General features: G+C 54.0%; 1 protein-coding gene across 37 annotated transcripts in view; it reads left to right on the forward strand.

Annotated features, from left to right (window-relative positions):
• The window catches only part of CELF4 (CUGBP Elav-like family member 4), a 320,371-nt gene that overhangs the window by 275,470 nt on the left and 18,809 nt on the right, over window positions 1-26,092 (forward strand). For 13 of the 37 annotated variants that reach the window (XR_004429192.1, XR_004429188.1, XR_004429189.1 and 10 more), the window contains exons 4-10: window positions 13,945-14,073; window positions 14,304-14,383; window positions 14,719-14,862; window positions 16,012-16,159; window positions 18,258-18,407; window positions 22,580-22,645; window positions 24,419-24,502. Coding sequence is in view for 29 of the 37 variants with exons in the window: in XM_033177907.1 (XP_033033798.1) it covers window positions 13,945-14,073; window positions 14,304-14,383; window positions 14,719-14,862; window positions 16,012-16,159; window positions 18,258-18,407; window positions 22,580-22,645; window positions 24,419-24,502 (801 nt within the window). In the remaining 8 variants the exon portion in view is untranslated. The remainder of the gene's footprint in view (window positions 1-13,944; window positions 14,074-14,303; window positions 14,384-14,718; window positions 14,863-16,011; window positions 16,160-18,257; window positions 18,408-22,579; window positions 22,646-24,418; window positions 24,503-26,092) is intronic. The other 24 variants (XR_004429190.1, XR_004429193.1, XR_004429195.1 and 21 more) reach the window with 3 other exon arrangements.

Raw genomic sequence — 26,092 nt, forward strand, 5'->3', positions numbered from 1 at the left:
ACCGTGTACTTAAGCATGGGCCCTCTGAGTTCCTTGGCGGTGGGCAGCAGGGAACCCAGGAGGGCCATGGTGGCTGGAACAAAGTGGGATAGAAAGGATCCCGGAGGCCTGAGAAACAGGGGCCTGGGATTCCCTACTCAGAGCAGGGCTGGCTGGTGGAAGGAGGGGGAAGGGGCACAAGGGAAGAGAGAGGAGGAAGAGGGGGCTTGCAAAGCCCTCAGGAGCTAAGTCGAGTGCTGACCTAGAGAAATCCCCTCACCCCGCTTCCTGAAATTAGTTCAATAGCTTTACAGGGTGATTCCTGAGCAATGGGAAAGACGGCCAGGCTCAGGCAAGTGTCAGGGCATAGAAAGTGGGTGCTGCCGGCCCTGCAACAACAGTGCCCAGAATTTTGCAGCCTGAAGAGTTCCAGCCCAGCAGACAGGTGGAGAGCCAGGGACGCAGTGCCTGAGGAGAGATGAGCAGCCTGGAGAAGACCAATCACATCGCATCCCTTCCCTACCCTGACTGCATGTTGGTATCACCTGAGAAGCTTTAAAAACCCAAAACCAGAAATACTGACATCTGAGCTCTGGACCAGTCCCTCAAATCCGTATCTCAGGGGCCAGCCCGAGTCACCCGGATTGTTGAAAGCCTCCAGGTGATTTCCATGGCAACCAGGGCTAAGGATGTCTGTCCCATGAGATCCAAGCCACTTGCTGCTCATCCCTGAAGGGCTGTCCTAAGGGCGCAGGGGTAGCCGCTGGTGCTACAGGGCAGGACTTGGGCTCTGGAGGTACATAAGACAACGTTCTTCTGGGCTCCCTCCTGGGTCTCGCAGGGAGGCCAGCAGGCCTTCTGCAGGTGATTAGGAAGCATCATTCCTACAGCTGGGTGGTAGTGGAGGCGGCTGGGCCAGGTGGCCTCTGAAGACCCACTCCCAACCCAGGGTCACTAGAGGTTCTCAGCACAGTGTTCAGGTGTGGGGAATGGGTGTTGTGGCTGCAGCTGCCAGGTCAGTCTCTCTTGATTCCAGTGTGACTCCTCCCGGGTTAGACAAGTAACGAAGATGCTGAGGCCTTGCACCTCCCCAGGAAGATGGCCAGTGGGCTGGTAGGCAGCTTCTCCATCGCTGTCCATCCACAGAAAGCCAAGCTCCACTGTCAATATTAAACATCGACTGTGGGTCAGAGGGGCAGGGGGTTTGCACGGCTTCCCCCAGCACTGAGTTCTTCACTGTGTCTCTGGCGGTGGCGGGAGGCACCGAGGAAACCCATGCCCACCCACCCTCTCTGTGCGGCTGTGGAAATTTGGGTCACAGCTGGGAGGATTTGAGGCCCCATGAGGGTCAGCCTGTGGCTAGTGTTGGAAGGTCTGCGGCCAGGTGGTCTGCAGGCAGTGACCACTGCCCCACACACAGCCTTATCACTGTGCAGCTCTGCGCCCAGCTAACGAGCCCCTGCTCCGTGGTTAATAGAGACAAACAGCTCTAAGCAGGTCTTTTATTTCTTCCCCAGCATTTGCGACCACCTGGAGTAGATTCTTTGCCCTCTCAATGAGATGCTTTTAACACCATTCCTTGGTTTCTCCTCTCATTGCCCCTCCTGTCCTGTAGACCACCCTATCCTCCTCCTCCCCTGCAGAAACCTCCCCCTACCCTTGCTGGAATAGCCCTGCTTTGTCTGTCTCCTTGAAAGCTGAGGACAAACTGGCCATAATTTATGCTCCCGCGTGATATAAAGGAAAAAAGGGCCCCATTATGTTATAAATTATCTTGCGATGGGTGAAATGCAGAAGAGTGTGCCAGACGCCAGCGGAAACCCCATTAGACAACAGAGTTCGGCTGCAAAAAGTCCCCACAGAACTCCGGGGCCGTCTGTCGTGTGCCGTGCACCTGGTAAGGATAATGTAGCAGATCAAATGTATAATCAGTTACCTGGTGAGATGGCTGTGCGCCACCATCCCAGCAAAAGGTGACTCCTACATAGAGCCACTGTGGTGTCCCAGGCTCCTACTGAAAGGCCTGACTCAGACTCACAGGCAAGGGTCTGAAGGCCAGAGAGGGAGGCAGCAAGGGGCAGGTGGGGACAGTTCCCAGACCCCTCACCTGTGCTGAATCCCAAGGCTCAGCTTCTCTTGACTCAGGGTCCCTAGGCCAGCTCATCTCCTCTCAGAGCACAAGAGATGAGAGTGAAGGAGCCATTCCTGGCCCCCTTGTGAAGGTGGCAACAGACCCCAAGTTCTGGCTCTGGTTCTGCAAACATGCTGCAAGGCCCCCAAAGGCACCCCTACAAACCCCTTTCTCAGGAGCCACACCTCTGCCCAGAGCAGGCCTCAGGGGCCAGGGAGGGGCTTCCGGGATGGAGGGGGTAATGCAGTTAGAGGAGATTCTGCCAGCAGGGCAGACTTCCTGTGTGATGACAAGAGAGGACATTTTCAGCCCACATTCAAGGGAGGGGAAGGCCAGAGGACTCAAAAGGAAAAAGCTTTACCTCCTAGAGCACCTAGGGGACTTCCAGACAGCCAGGCTGTGATCAGAGGGATGGGCAGGACTGGGGAGGGATTGTGAGGCCTAAATGGGATCGTGGGCAATGGGGAATCCCATGAGTCCATTCCCTTGCAGCTAGCAGCAGGCTATGGGTGCCCCGCTCACTCACCCCTTGGGGCTCTCAACCAAAGCCCTAGCCCTCAAAAAGCAATGTGGTTATTGGGCATTTTGCCAGTGGTCTGTGCAGAGATGGAGGGGTGGAAAGGGAAGAGAGAGGGTGAGAGCTCCAAGTGGTACCCTCTTCTGCCCGGGAAAAGGAAGACGCCCAAAGCTCAGCTCGGTCCAGACCACCCGGGGCTGAGTCCTGGCTTCACCAGTGACTGGGTGTGAGTTCTTGGGAAAGACAATTAACTTCTCTGCGCCTCTGTTTCTTCGTCTGAACAGTGGAAATAATCAAATACCTGCCATACCTGTAAAGTGCTGCTCTCAGTGTCTGGATCATAGTAACTGGGGGCAAAATGAGAACCACTGTGATTCTTCTTGTTCTCACAGCCACCACCTGGAGGAGTAAGTCAGAGCTGCAGACATGGGCAGGGCACCTCAAGCCCGGGGGAAGGAGATGGAGTTGACTGGGCTGAGCAGCGCTGGCTGGGGCGGCAGGGCTTCTGTGATGTGGGAGTTGGGTCCTGCAGGCTCTTGTCATGTAGGGCCTGGGTGATATTGCACTGGGCCACAGGAGCAGCCATGGGTGCCATGGATGAGGAGCAGATGGAGCCAAGGGAGGGCATGGTGCGCTGTGAGGCCAGGCACAGGCGAGAAGAATGGGCCCAGGGTTGGAGGCCCAGGCCTTCTAGAGGTCAGAGGAGAGGGGCCAGGCCTTTCGCCTTGGGGAGGTGCTTAGATCAGTGTGGGTGGGAGAGAAGGAAGGGGTGTGTGTGTGTGTGTATGTGCATTGGGGTGTGTGTCTGTGTTATGTGTGTATGCTGAGGTGTGTGTTGGTGTATCTGTGTGTGTATGTGCATCTGTGTGTCTATGTTGGTGTGCATCTGCATGTATGTGTTTGTCTACGTGTTGGAGTGTATGGATGTGTGTATCTGTATGTGTATGTGTATCTGTTGAGGGATGGGTGCTGGTGTGCATATTGGTGTGTGTATGTTAGTGTGTGTGTCTATGTATGTGTTGGGGAGTGTGTCTATGTGTGTTGGTGTGTGTGTATTGGGTGTATGTGCATGTTGGATGGTTGGGTTTGTGTGTTGGGATGTGAGTTGGTTGTGTGTCTATGTATGTTAGGGTATGTATGTGTATATGTGTGTATGTTGGGTGTGTGTGTGTGTTTGGGGTGTGTAGCTATGTGTTGATGTGTGTGTATGTGTGTGTTGGGTGTGTGGGGGTGTTGTGTGCATTGAGGTGTGTGTCTATTTGGTGTGTGTATGTGTATGTATGTGTCTTAGGGTGTATGTTGCTGTGTGTGTATATGTTGGGGTATTGCACTGGTGTGTGTTGGTGTGTGTATGTTGGGGGTATATGCATTGCTGTGTTTTGGTGTGTGTATTGCTTGTGTGTCTTTGTGTGTGTATGTTGGGGTAATGCATTGCTGTGTATGTGTGTGTGTGTTGGGGTATATGCTTTGGTGTATGTTGGGGTGTGTGTGTATGTTGGGGTTTATATGTTGGTGCATGTATTAGTGTGTGTGTGTGTTGGGGTATATGTGTGCCACGTGTATTGGGGGGGTGTATGTTGGGTATATGTGTGGTACATGTATTGGTATGTGTGTGTGTGTGCATGTTGGAGTATACATGTGGTGCATGTATTGGGGGTGTGTGTGTGTGTGTTGGGGTATATGTGTGGTGCATGTACTGGGCTCTGTGTGTGTGTATGTTGGGGTATATGTGTGGTGCGTGTATTGGTGTGTATGTGTTGGGGTATATGTGTGGTGTGTGTATTGCGTGTGTGTGTGTGTGTTGGAGTGTATGTGTGGTGCATGTATTGGTGTGTGTGTGTGTGTTGGAGTATATGTGCGGTGTGTGTATTGGTGTGTGTGTGTGTTGGAGTATATGTGTGGTATGTGTATTGGTGTGTGTGTGTGTGTGTTGGAGTGTATGTGTGGTGCATGTATTGGTGTGTGTGTGTTGGAGTGTATGTGTGGTGCATGTATTGGTGTGTGTGTGTGTGTTGGAGTGTATGTGCGGTGTGTGTATTGGTGTGTGTGTGTGTTGGAGTATATGTGTGGTGTGTGTATTGGTGTGTGTGTGTTGGAGTATATGTGTGGTGCATGTACTGGGCTGTGTGTGTATGTTGGGGTATATGTGTGGTGCTTGTATTGGTGTGTATGTGTTGAGGTATATGTGTGGTGTGTGTATTGGGTGTGTGTGTGTGTGTTGGAGTGTATGTGTGGTGCATGTATTGGTGTGTGTGTGTGTGTTGGAGTATATGTGCGGTGTGTGTATTGGTGTGTGTGTGTTGGAGTATATGTGTGGTGTGTGTATTGGTGTGTGTGTGTTGGAGTGTATGTGTGGTGCATGTATTGGTATGTGTGTGTGTGTGTTGGAGTGTATGTGTGGTGCATGTATTGGTGTGTGTGTGTTGGAGTATATGTGTGGTGCATGTACTGGGCTGTGTGTGTATGTTGGGGTATATGTGTGGTGCTTGTATTGGTGTGTATGTGTTGAGGTATATGTGTGGTGTGTGTATTGGGTATGTGTGTGTGTGTGTGTTGGAGTGTATGTGTGGTGCGTGTATTGGGGTGTGTGTGTATGTTGGGGCATATGCATGGCGCATATACTGGTGTGTGTGAGTGTGTGTGTTGCTCCTCCCTTCTACCACACACCCTTTCACACTCCCTGCTTTTGCACATGCTGTTCCTTGGCCTGCAATACCCACCCCTTGCCTCTCCCACAATGCAAACCCTGCCCATGGATCATTCCAGGTCCAGCACAAGCCTTTCAGGTCTTTCTCAGCCCTTCATATCCACAGGGCTCATCAGTCCATGCGCTGTGCCCGCACTATGTCCAGTACCTACTCATCTCTAGGGAACACTCATTTCCTACCTTCTGAGGATTCCTGAAGGTCAGCTCCTTGTCCCTTGCACCCATCACTATGCCAGGTTTATAGCAGCCCCACCCCCAATGCTCATTGAGCAAATGGATTCATTTATTCATGGCAATGTGTATTTATTGAGCATCTACTACATGCCAGGCCATTTAGGAATTGGACCTTGCTGCATGAATGAACGAACATAGACATCTCATTCATGGAGGAGAGAGGTCAGGGGGCATGGAGTATGGGTGCCTGTGTAGCCCCTTACATGGCATTACCGGACTTGGCTTGATCTCAGAGTGGGGTGGAGACCACAGGGTTTCAGCAGGGTTTCAGCAGGGGAGAAACAGGGTCTGCCCTGGATTTTAACACCCCCTTCTGCAGTTCTATGGAGAGCAGACAGCAGGGGCTTGGGTGGGTGTCAGCATCGAGGAGGTGACCGTTGTGCTTGGATGGCTCCAACCTCAGGGGAGAAGGAGAAGGGATGGCGGACCCTGAAGTATCTGGAAGGCAGTGCTGGCTGAAGGAGTGCGTGACAGGGACTCCAATCTCCTGCCTCTTCCACCCCAACATCAAACAGCACCAGGCCTGGAGGGAGCCAAGCAGATGAAGGCCAGCACTGCCTCCTGGGGACGGGGCAGAGCCGGTGAGGGTCTTCATTTGCATCCCATTGGAGGCCCCCAAACACATCCTGATCCCAGCAGCCTTTGATCTGTTCTGATGTCTCCTTCAGTCTTCTTCCCAAGCAGGAAAGCTTTTATCCTCAGAGTCGGCTCCCAGCCCAGCTGTGCTCAGCCCTGGCTCTGACATAGTGTGGTGGAGGGAAGGGGAGTGCATTGCTCTCCACTGGCTGAGCCCTCCTGAGACCTGGCCCATGGTGACCCTGTGTCCCGGGTGAAGGGACTGGCTTTTGGGAGGATGGCCAACCTGGTCACATAGCTGCAGGTTCTTGACTCTGGTGTGGACAGTGGTGCTGGAAACTGTCTACGCCGACCTGATTGGGGGTAATTGCTGGGTTCTCAGCCTCCAAGAATGGGGGTGCAGACCCCTGTCCCTATCCACTGCATCCCTACTTAGAAGGCAGTTCTGCTACTGTATGCTGCCCCCTGGGGCAGTGAGGTGGCTCTACAAGGGCTGGTAAAGAGGAAGAAAAGGAAGCCTCTGGGTGTTGGGGTGGAGTGATCAGGCAACCTCGAAAACTGCACAGATGTCGATTCAGATGAGTCGCTCGTCCCTTAGGAACCATGGGTACTTGACAGACATGGGGATTGGGAGAATTCGTGGAAATGGCATGTAGGGATGCTCAGTCCCTTTGGGGGAAATGTCTGTTTTTGCACAACCCAGGTAGACCTCCTGGTGGAGGCTGGAGAGCATCTCAGTGGTTCTCAAAATGTTGCTTTCTTCTCTGACTGACCTGGGCTGGCATGACTTTGCTCAGTTCGATGTCCCTGGGGGTCCTCTTTACACTCCCGGGTGGGGGAGTGGGTATCACCCTCCTGCCAACTGGGGTCCCCATGGGTGAGCAGTAGTAATGGTTAGAACATTCACAATAACTGGCACTTATTGAGCCTTTTCTCTGTGCCACGCACGTGCTAAAAATCTCATTTAATTCCGGACCCGCCTGGGGGGTTATATGCCTTGCCCGAGCCTGCACAGTCAAAATGTGGTGGAACCAGGATTTGACAAACAGCCTCAGTTATTATCTGGAGGACACCCTTGGCCCAGCCCTCCTGTTGAGTCAGGTGTGTCTCCCTGTCCCTTGCTGCTGAAGGTCCTCCCTGATCCACAGGTAAAGTTAGAGAGGGGGCATTTCCTTTGCCCTCAGAGTCACTGCCTGTGGGCCCAGAGAGAGTAGAAGATCCTGGAATCCAGGAGGCAAACTGGCGGGGCCACTGCATGGGACGACCCTGGGCTCCAGCCTCGGCCTGGCAGCTGAGGAGCAGATTCATGGGGTACTCTGGCCTCCGGGCTCTTGCCCAGCCCCTCTCACTCCCCAAGACCCAAGGCTCCAAAGCAGGAAAGAGACCTCCAGCTCTGTCATCATGAATATCTGGCATTTTCTCTGCAACCCCAAACTCCTGCCTTTGAGCTTCCAGGTCTTCTAGCAGCCTCTCTGCCCACTCCACCAGCCACTAGACCTAAAAGCCATGTACTCCCCACCCTGGTCCCTGACCCTAGGGTTCTCCCCAGCTCAGTAACCGCCCCCCCAACCTTCCCTCAGCAGCTGGAGGGAAGAGAATAGTAAAAATCTACTGTGGTAATAAAAGGCATTAACCATCTGAACACTTGCCCACAGTGCCCCTGCAACCGTCTATCCTTAAGCAAGAAATATTGTTTAATGCTGATGGTAATGAGTGAATCAAATCGTGAAAATTAAACTGGAATTTGAGCATTAGCGCCAGGATGCTGGCATTTGGCGAGTCAAGTGATACTGCTGTTACCTCCCTCTTCACCACTCAGGGGCCCACTCACCCTGCCCGGCCAGCAAGATGCTCCCCACGTGGTTAGGGTGGGGCAGCAGAGAAGGCACAGCCCTGAAACATCCCCCTTAGGGGTTTGCCCTAATCCTGAGACTCCACTGAGGGTGCCCTGGGTTCTCCTTTTAAAATACAAATCCTTTCAGCCTGAGCCCCATCCTGCCCTGACACCCTGAATAGAGTGAACTCAGGAGTTTTTGTCTCCCTCGTGGAGGGATCCATGGGAGGATGCAAGAGATTCTGGCAACCAGATTCCATTGTCTTTTCATAAGTGCCTATCACTTCCCCGGGTGTCACCCAATGCTTTTTATAGGTTGTGAACCAGAGCTCAGAGTTAGACTGGGGTTTCAGGAAAATTAAAAAGAGTCCTGAAGTCAAAGGAATGGGTGATGTATGCGTTGGTGGAAAGGAAAGCAGGCAGGAGGCAGCTGAAGAAGCAAAGTCAAGCCTCCTCAGAGTCCCCTTCTTGCAAAACTGCTTGGAGCAGGTGAAAAGGACAGTCAAAGGCATCCCTCCACCTCTCTGCCTTTGCTGAAATTCTAGTGTGGGCCTGGAGTCCCTGCATATGTCCCATGCACATCATAACTCCAGCCCACCTCCTCCTGGAAGGCATCAGGGTGTAGCTAGTTCCTCCTTCCCCATCCAACCTCTTCTGGCCTGCATCCCAGAGTTACTGGATGTGTTTATCAGGCCTTTGTTCTCTCACCAGGGGCTCCAATGCAGAGGCTCTGGGCCCACAGACCAAAGACTCTGGATTCTCCAGGGATCTCAGAGCCATGCACAACCCTTTCTCCCCAACCCGTTAAAAGAGAAAACCCAGAAGCGCTCTCAAAACTCATCTCAGATCCTCTGTTCCGACAATTCCCAGGCACACAGTGAGTGCTCACTCATGCTCACTGAAGGGGTGGCCATAGGAGAGACCCAAAGTATGTCAGGGGTTTTGTCCAGCCCCTCCTGAGGTGGCTGTAAGCACCTTCACCTGACACAGAACTGGAGGCTTCTCCTGTCCACAATTTTATCGTCTTCCCCCAGCCCCAGCTCCTGCACAGGTGGGGTGGTGAATACAGACTCTGTCTACTCCCCCATGATGGTTAGACATCTGGGAACAAAGAGCCAAGCTGCCCTCTCTGGGTCCAGGCAGGGCTTGGATGAACACCCACCTCCTGTTGCCCAGCCCTTTGGGGAGTCACACTCCTGTTCCACAGAACCCTAGATGCTCCCTCACACCTGCAGGCACAGACATGATTTAAAAGAGCAGATTGCAGCAGCAAGGGCTTTGTGATCATGAAATCAAGGAACCCCGTGAGGCTGGGTTGAGTCTAGGCTCCAGCTATGGGCAACCTCCTGTGCATCCTGGGGCTCTTTCTCCGCCCCACCTTCCCTGTCTGAAAAAGCATGAAACCCTTGGTGTTATCTGGGGTCCTGCCCAGTTCTGCCACTTGATGGCCTTGTTCGTCCAGGTGCAAGGACAGCAGTTCTTGGGGCCACAGTGTGGCAGCCTGCTGGCCTTTGTCTTGTTTGGGCACTTGTGTATTGTGAATGGCCTGTCTCTCCACCCGGATGCCAGCTCCGATGAGCAGCTTCGTCTCTCTTGTTTACCGCTGTAGACGCAATGCTTGGAACAGTGTCTGGCACAGAGAAGGCGCTCAGTGAACAGCTGTTGAGAGACTATAGAACATCCTTCCCTTGCTCTGCCCCTTGACCAGGAGGAACCCACAAGGCCTCCGTCCCCTCAGCCCAGGTCAGCAGATTTTGTTGTGCTCAGTTTCCAACTCCCAGGGCTGAGCCTCTGACCTGAGCTGGGCTCTGTCAAGAGAATTCTGGGCTCCCAGTGCCAGCCTCCAGTTGCTCATCACATCTCTGGGCCCCCAGGAGTCTCAGCGACCTCTCACTCACTCTTCAGCCATCCCCTCACTAACTCTGAGGCTACTCCTTGCCTCACCACTTTGGCCCAGTCCAGCAGCACCTGCCTGAACATCTCTTCAGAGGGGCAGCTCCCCAACACCCCAACTACAGGAAGCAACAGCCTCAGGGCTGAGGGCTCACTCGAACAGGGGGGCCACCAGAGCCTCTCCATTACCAGGGGTCCCAGCTCAGGCAGCTGGGCAGCGACCAGGGCCTGCTCTGCCTGTACCAGGAATCAGGGGCTGTGTGGATGGAGAAGGGTGGGCATGGGCTGGGAAAACTGAGTCATTCTCCAAGACTTGCAAAATTGGCATCAGACCCAAGACACCAGCCAAATGGTACCGTTAGTTATGTGATGCAGCCTGAGACAGTGCCTCAGGAAAGTGGCCAGAAGGAGGTGGGCAGAGGGGGTAGGAGACAGGGAGATGTCATCCATCTCAGCTGGTCAGCCACAGCCTCAGGATCTAGTCCAACCTGTTGCTTCAAGTGTGTTCCCCATCATGAAATGTGGATCCTCTGACTTCTCCTCTTTGACCTCTGCCCCCTCACAGTAGGGGTGACCCTCCAGGCCAAAGCAAGGCAGGACAAATGAAGGGCAAACAGCACTGCATTTCCTCTTCCTCCTGCACAGAGAAACCCAAGTAGGGGCCATCGCCATGGTAATTACCTCTTGGCAGGTACTGGGACTCTAGCCACCACCATGACAGAAGCATCTAACCATACCCCTTTCATAGATCCCAAAACTCAGGTGTGGAGCAGGGGAGCGGGAGTGGGAGTCAGTGGGCCTGGCCCTGAAGAAGGTCCACTGGTGAACTCAAAGTCCCTTCAGCCCCTGGTCTGAGAGACAAGCCTTAGAATCACTTGTATAAGTCACAATACCCAACTGGAGGATGGTGTAAACTGAACGCATTTGAGGATCCTAGAAGCAGACATTTGAGTTGGGTGTGGTCAATCCATGACTACCTGGAGGAAGTGGGTCTGAAGCTGAGTTTCTTTGGTATCTTGCAGCCCTCCAGAAAGGTAAGGGTGGCTGTAGTTTCCCTGGGGAAATCCAGATGGGGAGGAAGAGGGGAGCCTGGCCGCTTATATGTTTAGAAAGGACTCGAGAAGGAGGTGCTTAACTGAGAACTGCACAGTAAAGGGAGATTTCAGGGGAGGGGAACGAGGAATTAGGAAAAAACAAAAGAACCCAAAACCGGCAAAAAAGGAAGTGGCTGGATAGAAAGGCACATGTGGATGAATTTTAATGCAATCAGAAAGCTGTCATAGCAATAATAAAGGAATGTATTCAGACGTCAGGAGAGGAGAAGGCGAGGAGCTGCGGTCTCCGCATGTAAATCAAGCTTGGGCAGAGGAGGTGCCTTCCCTTTCTTTCCTTTTTCTGTCCAAGTGAGGAAGTGGAATTTTTAGCAAGAGGGCCAGGGATTAGCAGGGGCGGGGTTCCATTTCTAAGTCTTTCTAGAAACCCTATTCAATTGACCCTTTGAAAGGCACTAAAGGTTGAGGGGGAGGTAGGGGGAACACTGGGGGCTGTGCCTGGAGAGAAGAGTTTTAATTACTCCACAAAAGAAGGAAAAGCTCCCATTTCACTTCCAGTAAATTGCTGTTGCTGCTTCCAGGAGTCAAGCATAAGGGCTCCCCAGTCTGTCCTCTGTCTCTGTCATCTTTCCCCCCAGCCCTCTTCTCCCAGCTCTTTGCCTCTAATTCTCTTGTCTATGTTTCCTGTCATTTTCTCTCCCCCGCTCCCTTTCTGGGCTGAACTCTATCTCCTCCCATCCCGCTTCAGCTTTTCTCTTCCACCCTCCCTCTCTCTCTCCCTTCTCCTTGTGCCCCAGAACCTGGAGCTGGAGCGGGGAGGCGGGTAAGGCTGCACGCAGAACCCTGGAGATGGGGTGGGAGTGTGCCCCAAAGTCTTGCCAAGCCAAAGGAGCCAGAAGAGCAGCTTGAGGCAGGAAGTGGGGCCGGGGCTCTGGGGTCCAGAGCTTTAGCTGAGGCCCACCCTGTTGGAGGGCCAGCTGGTGTTTTCTGACCCACAGCTGGTAACGGGGATCAGCAACTGTACCCTACAGGTTGTGGAAGGAACTGGGACCCGGCACCATGTCATCATGGAGAACTGGCCCAGTGTTGAGTGCATCTGGACTGAGTAGTACCAGCAGGGCAGAAGGCAGGAGGACTCTGCAGGTGGCTTGTGGAGCACAGGGGCCTGGAAGCTTCCTCTGCTTTGCTTCAGAACCCGGGACAGCCCCTCAGCTCTAAGTGAACTCCCCTGGCAATTTGGGCAAGGTGGGGGTTCTCTGGCAGAGAAGGTAATAACCACCTTGGATACAGAAGGACACAGGGTCCTTGAGTGCCCATGTGTTCAGAGGAAACCATGAACACATGGCCATTTGCAGTTTTGGGGTCTGCATTTCTGCAGCTTTGGCTGTGTGTCAATCATGTAATCATCCACAAACATCTAGTGAATGCCTGCTGAGTACAGCCACCCCTGGGACTCTGTTCCAGTTCCTATGGCTGCATACCAATTTAGCCCGAAACTGAGTGGTGTAAAACAACCGTTTATTTTGCTCATGGATTCCGTGGGTCAGGAATTCACAGGGCACAGCATGGAAGGCCTGTCTCTGCTCCAGGATGTCTGGGCCTCAGCTGGAAAATTCAAAGCCTGGGAGCTGGAATTAGCTGAGGACTCATTCATTCACATGTCTGGTGGTTGATGTTGACTGTCAGCTGGGGCCTCAGTTCCTTTCCATGGGGACTCTTCTGCATGGGCTAATTGGGGGTTCACAGCATGGTGGCTGGCTTCCACAGATCTAAGAGGCCCCCAAAGCAGAGCCAAGTGGAAGCTGATCTCTTTTATGACCCAACCTCAGAAGTCACCTGGCATCACTTCTGCCATTCTTTATTTGTTAGAGCAGTCACAAGCCCCACCGAGATTCAAGGGGAAGGAATACGCCCCCCAACTCTCAGTGAGAGGAGTGGCAGTCACACTGAAGTAGCAGCATGTGGGCTGGGGGTGCCTTCTGCAGTCATTCACCAGCTGCTGCAGGTCGATACAGGGTGCCTTGTCTCCCTGAGCACACAGCATGGGGTCAACAAAGCACTTCATACTCATCCCAGGTGTGTGGGGGCTGCTGAGGCATCTGCAGGAACAGGCGCCCCCAAAGTGCCCAGGGTCGAATTTTGCAGCGTGAAGAAATAGGAAGAGCCAGAACGAGGAGGGAGTATCCAGATGGAGGAAAAAAACATGTGAGATACCAAGGAGGTGCGCCCTGGGATGGCACGGGGCGGGCAGTCATTCATTTTTCATTCCCCTCATCACTGAATGGATGCCTCCTATGCTCCAGGCACTGCTGCTTCAGCAGAGAGACCTGGTCTCTTTCCCCTGTGAGCATCCCAGGGAATGGATGGGAAAGGAGAGCTATACGGAAAACCGCAAAGCAAAGCAGTCATTGTCCTTTGACATTCCGGCCAAAGGGATGGGGGGCTGAAACAGAGTAAGGGAGAGGTAAGAAGGAGCATGAGTGAGGAGGCAATACTCAAACTGAGATCTAGAAGAAGAGAAGGACTGGACCTTGTGATGAGTGCGCTCCAGGCAGGGGAACAGCATCTGCAAAGGCCCGACGGCAGACCTGCCAGTTGTAATTCATTTTGGTGCCTGTGGAGGATAGCGCGTGAGAGGAGGGAGGAGGGGAACGCAGGCTGCCTGTGTGCCCGTGTGCTCTAGTGAGGAGCCAGCCCAGGGCTCTGCTCCTCAGGGTGCAGCCTGCCCCGCAGGCGGGGAGAGGCCGAGTCGCTGCGATCCAGCTCCTGCCTGCCACAGCTCTCTCCGCACCTGTCCCGCCGCTGTGCGCTGCTACCCTACCCACTTCTCCCTCTCGCCCCTCCCGCTCCGACTAAGCCCCGCTCCCGTACCCCTCCCCGCACTCCTCCCCCGCCGGCTCCGAGCCCCAGCCCCGCCTCCCCGGCTCCTCCCTTTCCCTGCCGCCCTCCCCCTCCGGCCGTGCCCTGCTCCCGCGCAGCCCGGTCCCTGGCCCGGGTAAGCATCTCCTAATTTTGTTCTAGAAGATAGAAAACTCTTCGTGGGCATGCTCAACAAGCAACAGTCCGAGGACGACGTCCGCCGCCTCTTCGAGGCCTTCGGGAACATCGAGGAGTGCACCATCCTGCGCGGGCCGGACGGCAACAGCAAGGGTGCGCGGGGCGGGGCCGAGAGGGATGCCCGGGAGGGAGGGGCGAGGCGGAGGGAGACCTGAGGGCGCCTCTGAGTCTCCTGGGCCGTCGCCGTCTGTCTCTGGGCTTCTTGGTGTCTCTTTCTCAATCTCTGCCTCATCCGTCTGCGTTCACCTGGGATGCGCCCTCTCCTCCCGGCCCCTCCCTGGCCCTGCTTCTGGGTCCCAGCTCGGCCTCTCGCGTCCCCGCAGGGTGCGCCTTTGTGAAGTACTCCTCCCATGCCGAGGCGCAGGCAGCCATCAACGCGTTACACGGCAGCCAGACCATGCCGGTGAGTGCTGGCCCCTTGGGGCGGGGGCTAGGGCAGCGGCTGGCCGAGACCCCAGCACCCGCCGCGCCCCGCCGGCAGACAGGAAAGCCTGACCCTTATCCCCCGGGTCTCAGACAAGGACGTGGAGGCCCAGGGATGTTAAGGAACTGGCCTGAGGTTACCCAGGTAGAAAATGCCCGCAGTGGGGTTCACACCTCATTCCCCTGGGCGAGCACCGATGCCGCCGTCTCCAAAGAGCCGCGAGGAGCGGGCGGGGTGGGCGCAGGCCAGGGGCACCGACAGCTGCGGGCGGAGGCTCTGGAGCAGGTGGGTCTCACGCGCCGTCCCGGCCGCAGGGAGCCTCGTCCAGTCTGGTGGTCAAGTTCGCCGACACTGACAAGGAGCGCACGATGCGGCGAATGCAGCAGATGGCTGGCCAGATGGGCATGTTCAACCCCATGGCCATCCCGTTCGGGGCCTACGGCGCCTACGCTCAGGCAGTAAGTGGCAGCGCGAACGGGCAGCGGTTCTCAAGCTCACTCCCCTGGGAGCCCCAGAGAGCAGGACACGTAACCGAAAATTCTGCTCTATCCCTCGCCCTTTCCCTCCAGAGTGTGCAGGGGCCAGGAATGAACCCACGAACCCGGGGAGTGTAACTTCAGAAGGGTTTGAAAGAAGGCTGGCCCAGTTGGGGTGGCTGCCAGGAGGATGTGGGTTGCTGTCTTGGTTCTAAGGGGCAGAGCTGAGAGAGGCCCCACAGAAACATGGGTTACCCTGAGCCTTTTCCCCTCAGCCAGATCAAGGTTGAACCCCGGGAAGCACAGATGAGAGGGGGAAGTTCAGGTCATTGGTTGCAAACAACCCCCACTCCATGAAATGGGACTTCAGGCCTTCTTGTCTCTCCTACAGGGTTCCTGTGAGACGCCCTAAACCCTTACACACCCACATTTCCGATATCCCCTCAGGCCTCTGGCCCACCTACTTCTTTCTTCCACATGCGAGCCCACTCTGTCAGCCTCTCTTGGAGCTGCCTCCAGACTGGTAACCACAGCCGCCATGTGGGTGGCACTGAGGCCAGCCACAGTTCTGGGTCTGAAAATGCAGGCTTACCTCACTTCTGCAGCACTGTCTGCCTTGGCCGCATTCCGCAGCCTCCCCTGTCTGCACTCACCTTTGTGACAACACTAGGGGTGCCTGGGGTTCTATTCATAATTCTCCTGTCACTTCTACCAATAGACTCCAAATTAAAACCATTCTGGACAGAAACCTGTGCTACGTTAAGTTCTGCAGAGGCTCATCCCGCATGTCTCTAGTGCTTTGGATGTCACTTCCCCACGAATGACAGGCCGTACACAGGGCTGACTAGCACCCACGGAACCAGTCTCTTTCCCTGCCCCTAACAACAACTTTAGAGTTCCAAAGACCCTAGCATTACTTTTAAATATAGTCATCTCTCAGGGCGGTGGACTCTAATAGCTGTTGAGGTACAGGGCAAGAATGGAGAGGCATCAGGGCTTTCTGGAGTGGGAGACTGTCTGGGGTGTCTGGGGCTCAGAGCCTGGGAGGTTAGTCTCCAGGAGCTGAGGCCCCTGTCGGGGAGGGATGCCCCCTGGAAGCACGTGATATTTTTTCCACTCCCTCTGCCCCAGCTGATGCAGCAGCAAGCGGCCCTGATGGCATCAGTCGCTCAGGGCGGCTACCTGAACCCCATGGCTGCCTTCGCTGCCGCCCAGATGCAGCAGATGGCGGCCCTCAACATGAATGGCCTGGCGGCCGCACCTATGACCCCAACCTCAGGTGAGCTGGCAGGTGCCAACACACGGTCTGGGCTGGTGGGAGAACAGCTGGCCCCAGGCTGGGACCTAATTTCAGCTATCAGCGGACCATTCTGTGGCAAAAGCACATAGTATCTGGGCCCAAGAGGCCTTGCCTTCTGGCAGTTTGTCTCAAAAATGTTCTAATCCCTGAAGATCCAAGGGAAGATGAGATGTGGGACCCATGCAGTCTAGGGTGTGATTTCAGGGTGGGGTGGCTTTCTCTCAAGCTGTTTAACCTTATCAGGAAACAATGTATCTTGATCTCTACTAACAATAGAGACCTGGAAAGAAAATTGACATGAAGACACCTCCCTATGGTGTCTATGAGGAAAAGAGCCTTGGGCATTCTGTGGCCTTGTTCAGTCCCTGACCCAAGCACAGAAGGAACACATTTGGGTATTGCTTTTTTTTTTTTTTTTTTTTTCCCATTTCCCTTTAATGCAACCTAGACTCACTGGCTTTTTCCAGGACAACTGTGCAACAAGCTAGAGAGAACCACAAGAGTTATCAAGCGGCAGGAATTTGGAAATGACCCAGCTCACAAATCATGTTTTTGATTGAATCTTGGCTATTGTCCGTTCCAGTGAGTCTCAACTGTTGCAGTTATGCCCCCGAATCCCCAGGACATCTGGCAATGTCTGGAGACATTTTTGATTGTCACAACTGGGAGTGGGGATTGCTACTGAAATCTATTGGGTAGAGGCCAGGGATATTGCTATACATCCTACAGTGCACAGGACAGCCACCACAAGGAACTATCTGGCACCAGATGGTAATAGTGTCAAAATTGAGACACTCTAGTCTAGTCCTAAGGGCTGGTCCTGTACCCCAGGCTCTCATTCACTGAGATCCTTGGCTCTCTGTGCCTAGGCCACAGCAGCAACTTTCCTAACATCTAAGAGATGTTCCTTTCCCAGCTGAAAGCCACAAAAGACTGTGCCATCTATGGGCTCAACTTGAACACTATCCTTCACTTCTGATCCCCAACTTCAAGTGATACACATGAGCCCAGGCAGTGGGCCAGCCTCAGGTCCATGTTCTCAGAGGGACCCTGCTTCCTACATGAGAGGAAGGCCCTTTCCAGCCTCTGGGCTTTCAGTACAATCACCATAATATCCACATCTCAGGTTTCACCGACCTGGCATAGGAAGGACACAGGATATTGTCATTTGACCCCAACTTTATTCTCACCATCATGACCACTACTATTGCTTCAACTGGAGGAGGCCAAGGTGTCTTCTTTGTGTATGAGCTAGAGCTGAGTCTGGGCTCTATAACAACCTCTCTGCCTCAGTACAAGAGAATGCCAGAATTAAGACCTACTCCATCTGAGCAGAAAAATTTCTTCCTAGGGAGGCATATCAGCTCCCCAGTGACCAAGTAAAGACTAGCTCATCCAGCCTTAGCTGGAGAGAGTAAGAGCACTGAAAAAGATTTAAGGAGGGCCAGGTATGGTAGCTCATGCCTGTAATCCCAGCATTTTGGGAGGCCGAGGCAGGTGGATCACTTGAGGTCAGGAGTTCAAGACTAGCCTGGCCAAGATGGCAAAACCCCAACCCTACTAAAAAATACAAAAATTAGCCGGGCCTAGTGGTGCATGCTGGTAGTCCTAGCTACTTGGGAGGCTGAGGCAGGAGAATTGTTTGAACCCAGGAGGTGAAGGTTGCAGTGAGCTGAGATTGCACCACTGGACTCCAGCAACCTGGGCAACAGAGCAAGACAAAAAAAAAAAAAAAAAGGACTGAAGAAGACCAAGTGTGGTTACAGTCAAGGGCATTGAGAGTAGTCTATGTGCTGTCTAAGGACAAGCGATCAGGGTCAGAGAAATCTTCTTTAGGCAGGTGGAATTTGGACTCTGCCTTAAAGGATGGATACAGCTGGAATAGGTGAAGTCACTTCATATAGGGAGATAAGCCAAGGCATGGGTCATAGATAAGATTGAGCTGGTATGTGAGGTCCAAGTCTATCCACATGTCCTTGGAAACAGTTGAGTGGAGCTTTATGGGTGGGCCTTCCTCACCTTTGTTCTGCTTGCCTCCTCTCCTCCTTCACCCTTCCATATCCCTGGAATATCCCAGGTGGCAGCACCCCTCCGGGCATCACTGCACCAGCCGTGCCTAGCATCCCGTCCCCCATTGGGGTGAACGGCTTCACCGGCCTCCCCCCACAGGCCAATGGGCAACCTGCTGCAGAAGCTGTGTTCGCCAATGGCATCCACCCCTACCCAGGTAAGCACATCTGTTAGCACTTATTTCCCTATGCAGCACATTCTTTATCCATGCTGTCCCTGCCCTTGCTGTTATAACAAGATGTGGCTCCTGCCCTCTGTCCATTCCTTGATGAAACCCCAAGTGTGATCAGAGAGGGCCAGCCTCCCATCTTCCTTCAGGGAACCTGTGATGGAAGAAATGAGACCCAAATCCTACCCTTGGGGATGTGTCATTCTGATCTGGGAGACAGAATCCCATTGCAGAATCCCATATGCTCCCTTAGGAAAGAAAGGAGGCTGGGTGCAGTTGTACAACCATGTAGAGAGAGATACCAGTAAGTGCAAAATAATTGAGTGTCAATTTAACCTACAAGAAGTAAGGGGATAGAAACTAGAAGAACAATCAGGGTTAGTGTTAAGTAGGAAAATACTTTTTGGGAAGGAGTGGAGGGAGGTACAACGATTGGCAGTCTGTCTAGTACAGACCCGTCGAATCCCTTGCTGCACGCAAAAGCGAGATTAGCACCCGGGACAGCTCAGCACCACAGACAGCCCAGCACCTTGGACAGCTCCTAGACTCTTACCAAAAACTCTGCCACACAGAAAGATCCAGGAGGCCTGCTCCTGATTAACTTTGTTCCTCAAACTTAGCTGTCCTCACAGGGTGAGAGTGTCCAGTTTACCTGAAGCAGCTCTTCTCCCTAGTCTGGAGAATGGGCTGCTATCAGGGCAGGGAAGCTGGACCCAAAGCCCTGTAGTAGACTACAAGGGCAACATGCTCCAGGTGTGGAGAGTGCCACCCTGCTTCCTGGAGGGCAGAGGATGACGTTAGAGTCCCCGTAAGTATCAGTAAGTACTCAGTTTGTGCTAGGAAAGGGGGGCCCAAGAAGGAGGGCAGGACATGGACCTATCACCTGGGAAGTCAGAGTCCATTGGGAACACAATCTAAGTCTGCAGAAAGATGAGACAATAAGGCAGAATTAAGTTTGATCAAGAGTGAGTGTTCTCAGACTTGAAATGCTAAAGATCCCAATGAATGGAGAGTTCTGTAGGCTGAATAAGCCCAAAAGAGCCTCCCCAAGGAGGAAGCTATCATCGAGCTTTAACAGATGGGCAGGAATTGGAGAGGTGAAGATGAACAGGGAACACCCTCCTGTGGAGGGACCTGCCTGGCAAGAGTGGAGCTGGTAAGGAGATTGGCACACAGGGCTGGTAGGCCAGCCCAAGGTGGATTGGCAGCAGGGGCTGGGTCCTGTTCCCCATTCTCGGTGCCCATCAGAATCCACGGTGGGGCTTTATATAACCACATAAACCCAGACATTCTCGTTTCCCTATCTGGAATGCAGACCAGGCATTTGTAGTATATACAAGTCCCACCAGCAGCAGAGTGCAAGTTCAGTGTACTAGAGGGAAATAGAGGAGAATTTCCTGACTTTGAACTTGGAGTTGTCCTTGATCCCATTCCCCATTCCAGAGTTTGCCCCATAATATACTCCTCAGTGCACCAAGAAGAGGCCAGAGGAGTCTAGAGAGTGAAGTGATGAGGCTCTAACGATCTGGAGTGTTGTTTAAAGATGATGACCCCAAGCTGGTAGGGAGGCAGGATGGAGCTGGGCAAGCTGGGGGTGGAAGAGAGCCCACCAGTCTCAGGCTCATGGGCTGGGAGGTGGCATCCCCAGCACATCTGGGTGTCTTCATTTCCCTCCCCTTCTTGCCCACAAGCCCATCTGGATCTCTGGATCCTGATAAACCTGCTCCTTCCCAACCCCCTCCAGCATCTGTGAGCTATTTCCCTCATGGAATTTGGAAATGTTTCTTCCCCCATTTGTAACAATCTGTCACATCTCATAAACAATTCCCTGCCAGAGCAAGAGGGAGGGAGGGATGGAGGGAAGGAAAGGAAAAAAGTAGTACATTAAAAAAATTAATTTACCATCTTTAAATGCAGAGTTTGGACCCACTGTAATGAGCGAGATCCTTCAAAATGTTCACTCTTTGGCAGTTACTAATGAGGTCGTTAGAGAAGTAGAGAGGGTCTCATAAATGCTTTTCTCTGCTTCCTAGCCCCAGGTAGCTTTTCTGATCTCCCCTCTTGGGTTCTTGCTGGATGCACACAGTGTGGCCTTTATTGTCATATAAACACCCTTGAAGGGGTGGCTCCTGCAAACATTAAAGATTGTTCATTCATTCTTTTCATCATACTATTTGCCAGATGCTTATGATGTTACTGGCACTGTGCTGGAGACTGCCATGCAAATCGTGCAGGTTATATTTTGCATAAGGGCACCAAGCTGTGTGCCCAAAGGAAGGGGCACCCTTTTCTAATTTGCACAAACACACTGCATGGGTGAATAGCTGGAAAGACCAAGAGCACAATTTGGACATGGTTCTGTCTCCATAGAGCTTAGAGGCTGGCAGAGGATAGGGGCAGAGGGAAGGCAGAGAGGAGACGACCCTGCCAGGCACATCCCACTGAAGAGCCCTCAGCTCCAGCCTCTACTGTGGGGGAAATAGAGGGATGGGGTGTGGGACTGGGACAGCCCCAGGCAGGAAGGAGGCTGCATTGTGGCTAATCTTCAGCTCCCCACATCTGAGCAGAGCCCTCGTGGGTCGGACTGCCCTGCCGCATCCTGCTCCTGGGGGCTATGGAACCTACTGTCCAGTTGTCTCTACGGACCTCTGCCCCAGGCTTTTCCCTGGGTGCCCTTCAGGCCCAGGTGCTCTTTTTCTTTCTTTCTTTCTTTTCTTTTTTTTGAGACGGAGTTTTGCTTTTGGTGCCCAGGCTGGAGTGCAATGGCATGATCTCAGTTCACAGCAACCTCCACCTCCCGGGTTCAAGCAATTCTCCTGCCTCAGTCTCCTGAGTAGCTGGGATTAATGGCGCCCACCACCATGCCTGCTAATTTTTTTTGTATTTTTAGTAGAGACGGGGTTTCACTCTGTTGGCCAGGCTTGTCTCAAACTCCTGACCTCAGGTGATCCACCCACCTCGGCCTCCCAAAGTGTTGGGATTACAGGCATGAGCCACTGTGCCCAGCCCAGGTGCTCTTTTTCTAATGGAGGTTTACTGAGATACTCAGGGAAACATGCTCAGAAGGGAAGCTGGGGCACTGTTCCTAGACTAAAGATCCCAAAGCCTGGCAGAGCCAGTTAGCTTAGCTGGCCTGAGTTGACAGGCGGATAAGCCCAGATAGTTTCTTCCTGCCACCGCATGTTATCTGGTTTTCCCTCAAGCATCCTAGGGCTCCATCCTCCCTCTGGGCAGTCCCTGCCTCTACCACGTCTCTGGGCTTCCAAGGCCAGCCCACTCCCACATTAGTCACCACCAGCCTTGGTCAGCAAAACCAGTGCCTACTGCTGGCCCATGCTTCAGGCTTTTGCCCACAGCTTCTGCAGAGACAGCAAAGGCAACAGAAGGGAACCAGGCCTTTCCCTCAGCCCAGCTTCCCTGAGTTTCTTGCCAAAGTATCAGTTCAGGGGACCTCTCTTCCCACTGGGTGGGAGACATCCCAGGGTCACAGTGTTGGAAGACAGGAGGGAGGTCCTTGGTCTTCTGGTTCCTTGGTTCTGTGGGCAGCACCCCTCTCTCAGTCTGCTGGGAAGACCCCATTTGCGTAACAGGTCCCTGCTGAGAGGAGCTGGGCCATGGGCTAGGGGTGAAAAACCTCCATGCCTGGTGCAGCTTCCCTGACAGTGAGGGCAGGTCCCTCTTTGTGAGCAGGCACAGTGGCCCAGGAGGACAAAGTAGTAGTGTGAGGCCTTCTTGCCCTTTCTTTCACCCTTTAAGGGCTGTCAACCCCCTCTCCCTTTCCCCACAGCCCTTATGTGGGGCTGGGCCCCTTGTGTGTCCCCCCAGCCAGCATCTCAGTGTTGAGGCTGCCTTGGCATCTCCTCCCCAACCCTCCACAGTGCTCTGCATGAGCCCCCATCTTACCCCAACCCTAGGCCAACTGCAGCCTGCATCCCCCAGCCAGGGTGGCCAACTGTCTACCCTGCCAAGGATGCTGGGCTAGGGAAGGTGACCCCCAGAGGGTCCAGGCACTCAGGGTTTCTGTCTCAGATGCCCTGCCCCAGGGCAGAGCCTGCAGTAGCCAGAAAAGGCGGTGCAGCTACATCATTGTCCTCATGGGCATAGGGGGAAGGGCCAGTGTGGTGGGCACTGCTGACCTCTGTCCCCTTGGCTCCCTACAGCGCAGAGCCCCACCGCCGCGGACCCCCTGCAGCAGGCCTACGCCGGAGTGCAGCAGTATGCAGGTCGTTAGTATCCACGCGTCCCCACGGCTCCTTCCCCAACTCCGTTTATCTCTCCACGCCTGTGACACCAGTGCCCCCTCAGACCTGGGGCCAGCACTGCATGGGGTGGGGAGAGAGAGTGGAAAGAGGGAGGGCTGTGCTGCCAGAGATCCTCCAGGCTGTCTTCTTGTCAGCGGGCCACCTAGTGTGCCCCTGCAGTGGGGATGGGCAGAACTTCAGGCGAGTGGGCAGGCCAGGTGGAAGTTTTGCCCTTGCTGGGCAGTTACTTGTCTTTGAGGCCAGATTTCCCTTCCCCAAGGAGTTTCCAGGGCCAGTTTGCCCAGGAGCACCAGGTCTGACAACAGCACCACAGGTGAGGCTGGACCTGGGTGTGCCCACCACGGGTCACAGTCACTGGCCCGGGAAGCACAGATGCCTGGTTTGAGAGAAGGAGGTCCTCTAGAAGAGATGCCGTTTCCCCATCCCCTTCCTCACACACAGGCAGCAGGATGGGGTCCCAGCAGGTGTGACAGGGAGCAGAGGAAGAGAGGTGGGAAGGGATAGCCTTGAGTGAGCAGAGGGTCTGGGGTCACTGAGTGCAAGCCGAGCTGTCAGCCAGGCTTCTCTCTTTCTCTCACCCCTGGATGACGCAGCACCCCATCATCGTCCCTGCCTAGCCTGTGTCCTACTGCCTGACCTGATCAGGGTCTCTCTTCCCTGTGCTTAGAAGAGCAAGTGCTGTCTCCCATGAGTGCAGTGGGGCTGCCCGGCAAGGGGTGAGGGAACTGAGGTGAAGCTGGCCTGGCACATCTGGAGCCCAGAGGAGGTGCTGTCACCTCCTGGGTCCCCTGAGCTCTGACTTCAGGCTCTGTTACTGTGGGAGCCAAGCCAGGCAGAGGAGGGAGCCGGCCACTCCTGTCCTACCTCGGGCCCTTTCCAGTTGGACAATCAGGTTTATCCAACTCAGTTCTCTGCTCCTGGGGACTACCCCGGCAGGCTTCCCAGAGGCCAAGTCTATACCTCAGGTGGCCGCCCACCTCCCACACAGGTGCCATTTGAGCGGGAGTGAGGGCCTGCCAGCAGGAGTCAGCTGTGGCTCAGAGAAGTAGGAAAACCTTCCTGTGGATTCTAGGTGGGATGGGGTGATCTTGCCCAGGCCATTTTGGTGTTTTTAATTATCCATGATTGTGTGTTATGCACACATGTGGTTTATCCACTATTTCAAATTCAATTTGCCTCCCTGGAACACACACAAACACGTATGTATGCATGTAATGCACGCACATGTGCACACATGTACACACACGTGCATGTATGCATGTAATGTACGCACACGTGCACTAACACCATGTACACACATGCACATACACCCACACATACACATGTACATACATGTACACACAACCACACATGTGCATGCACACATGTAATGTACACACACGTACACATACACCCCCACAATGCATATATGCATGTAATGTACACACACACATACACTCACACACATGCATGTACACGTGTAATGTACACACACACATACACATACCCACATGTACATACATGTATGCATGTAATGTACACACATGCGTACACACACCCACACACGCATTTCCACTCTTCACCTTGCAACTTCTCTGTTAGTCCAGGAACTGAAAGCTGGCTTTGTCCTAAGTGGCCGAGTGGCAGGGCGCTTTTTGGCTGATCTGCTTTTACTGCCTGCACTGAAATCTCTCTCTTTCTTCCTGCTTCCACTCTCTGCTTTGTCGCCGGCTCTTGCTTCTTGTCTTGGGCCTCCAGCAGCCGCCTACCCTGCTGCCTATGGTCAGATAAGCCAGGCCTTTCCTCAGCCGCCTCCAATGATCCCCCAGCAGCAGAGAGAAGGTGAGTCTGCAGGCCAGCTCCTGGGCCCCTCCCTACCCCAGTTGTCCCCAAAGAGGCTGCTCACCTGGGCCTTGGGCTGGGGTGTGTGTTGGAAAAGTGACCACGTTTGTGTGCTGTGTTGAGGTGGGCAAGGGAAGACAGCAAGGCTGTGAGGAGTGGCGCTCTCCAACTTAAGGATAGAGGTCCACTTCTTGTGGGCAGCTCTGTACACCAGAGTGGTGTCCGGCCTACGGCAGGGGCCTGAACAGAATGCCCTGAGTGCTGGCAGGTCCCACACAAGGCGCCTTGCCTACTCCCCTCAATCATTGCTGCTGGCCTGACACAGAGCTCACATATTGAAACCTTGGTTTATGAGAACCGCTTCTGAATGGTTGGGTTTGTGCTTCTTCCTTGGCAAGCCCTTGAACTATCCCTTAAACAGAACCTAGCAGAGGTTAGGCATGTGTATGCCAGTGGAGGCCTTGTCCCTGACCCAGGGAGTTTCTGATCTTCCAGAGGAGACAGAGGCCCATCCTTGGGGGTTTTCACTGGAGGGCCCACCACTGTGTTCCCAGGGAGCATAGCTGGGAGATGAGACTCCAACAACATGGTGGTTTGCAGAACCAGCTCAGATAGCTGTGCACATTGAGGAAAAGATGGTAACCAGGCTGAGAGGGTCAGGAAGGGAAGCCCCAGAGGAGGTGGGGTCCAAGAATCCCCCTCCTCTGGTGGGCAGGATTTGGCCAGTGGTGAGGGTGGGGAGAAGTAGGAGGGCTCATGGCTGAGGGGAATGGGAGAGGGAGATGAGTTTATTACCCACAGAAGCTGTGCCCTCTGAGTGACCAGGAGAAGCAGGTGGAGCTCCCAGGGCAGGACTGCGTGGGCAGGATGAGAAGGGATGATAATGCCCTAGTGCAGGCCTAGTGGAAGAACGGGGTGATCCTGGAAAGCTGTGTCCAAAGGCCCTGGTGTAAACAGGGCAGGACAGCAAGATCTTTGGGTCAGTTGCCAGGGACCACAGAATGCCAGTCAGTGTCTTCCCGTCTCAGTGCCTAGGGATCCACATAAGCAGGAAGACAGGAGGCTGGATGAACAGGCCCACCCTCTGGGGCTCTGTGGGCCTGCCACAGAGAGTTCAGCTTGAGGGGCAGGACACTAACAAGGTCCCGTCCTCTCTACCCCTATGGAAACGGTCACTGGGTAGTGAGGCACCAAATCTGCCCCTGGCAGCCCCTGTGGTCAGAGCCTTCCGGTGGCTTCCAAAAGCCTGACTCAGCCCCTGCAGCACAGTGTCCCGGAGCCCTCCGATGTAAATTAGTCCTGGAAAGGGCCTCAAGAGTCTGCTGGTCCAACACCATTTGACAGGCCCCAGTGCCAGACAGGTCCCTCAGATCCCAAACAGGTGCCGCAGCCTGCCTGGCTGAGAGCCTGGCCTTCAGAGAAAACCCTTTTGGGTGGGACTCTGGCACCTCCTTCCCCTGTGACTCTGAACAAATCACTCTATCCTCTCAGCCTCAGTGTCCTCACAGCAAAGTGAGTAGAGTGGGGAGCATTCTGTGGAGGGGTGTGAGGACCAAGCTGGCTGAGTCTGCCCCCAAACTCCATTCTGCA

This window comes from Trachypithecus francoisi, unplaced genomic scaffold (assembly GCF_009764315.1).
Source record: "Trachypithecus francoisi isolate TF-2019V2 unplaced genomic scaffold, Tfra_2.0 Lachesis_group19, whole genome shotgun sequence".
Classification (NCBI taxonomy): domain Eukaryota; kingdom Metazoa; phylum Chordata; class Mammalia; order Primates; family Cercopithecidae; genus Trachypithecus; species Trachypithecus francoisi.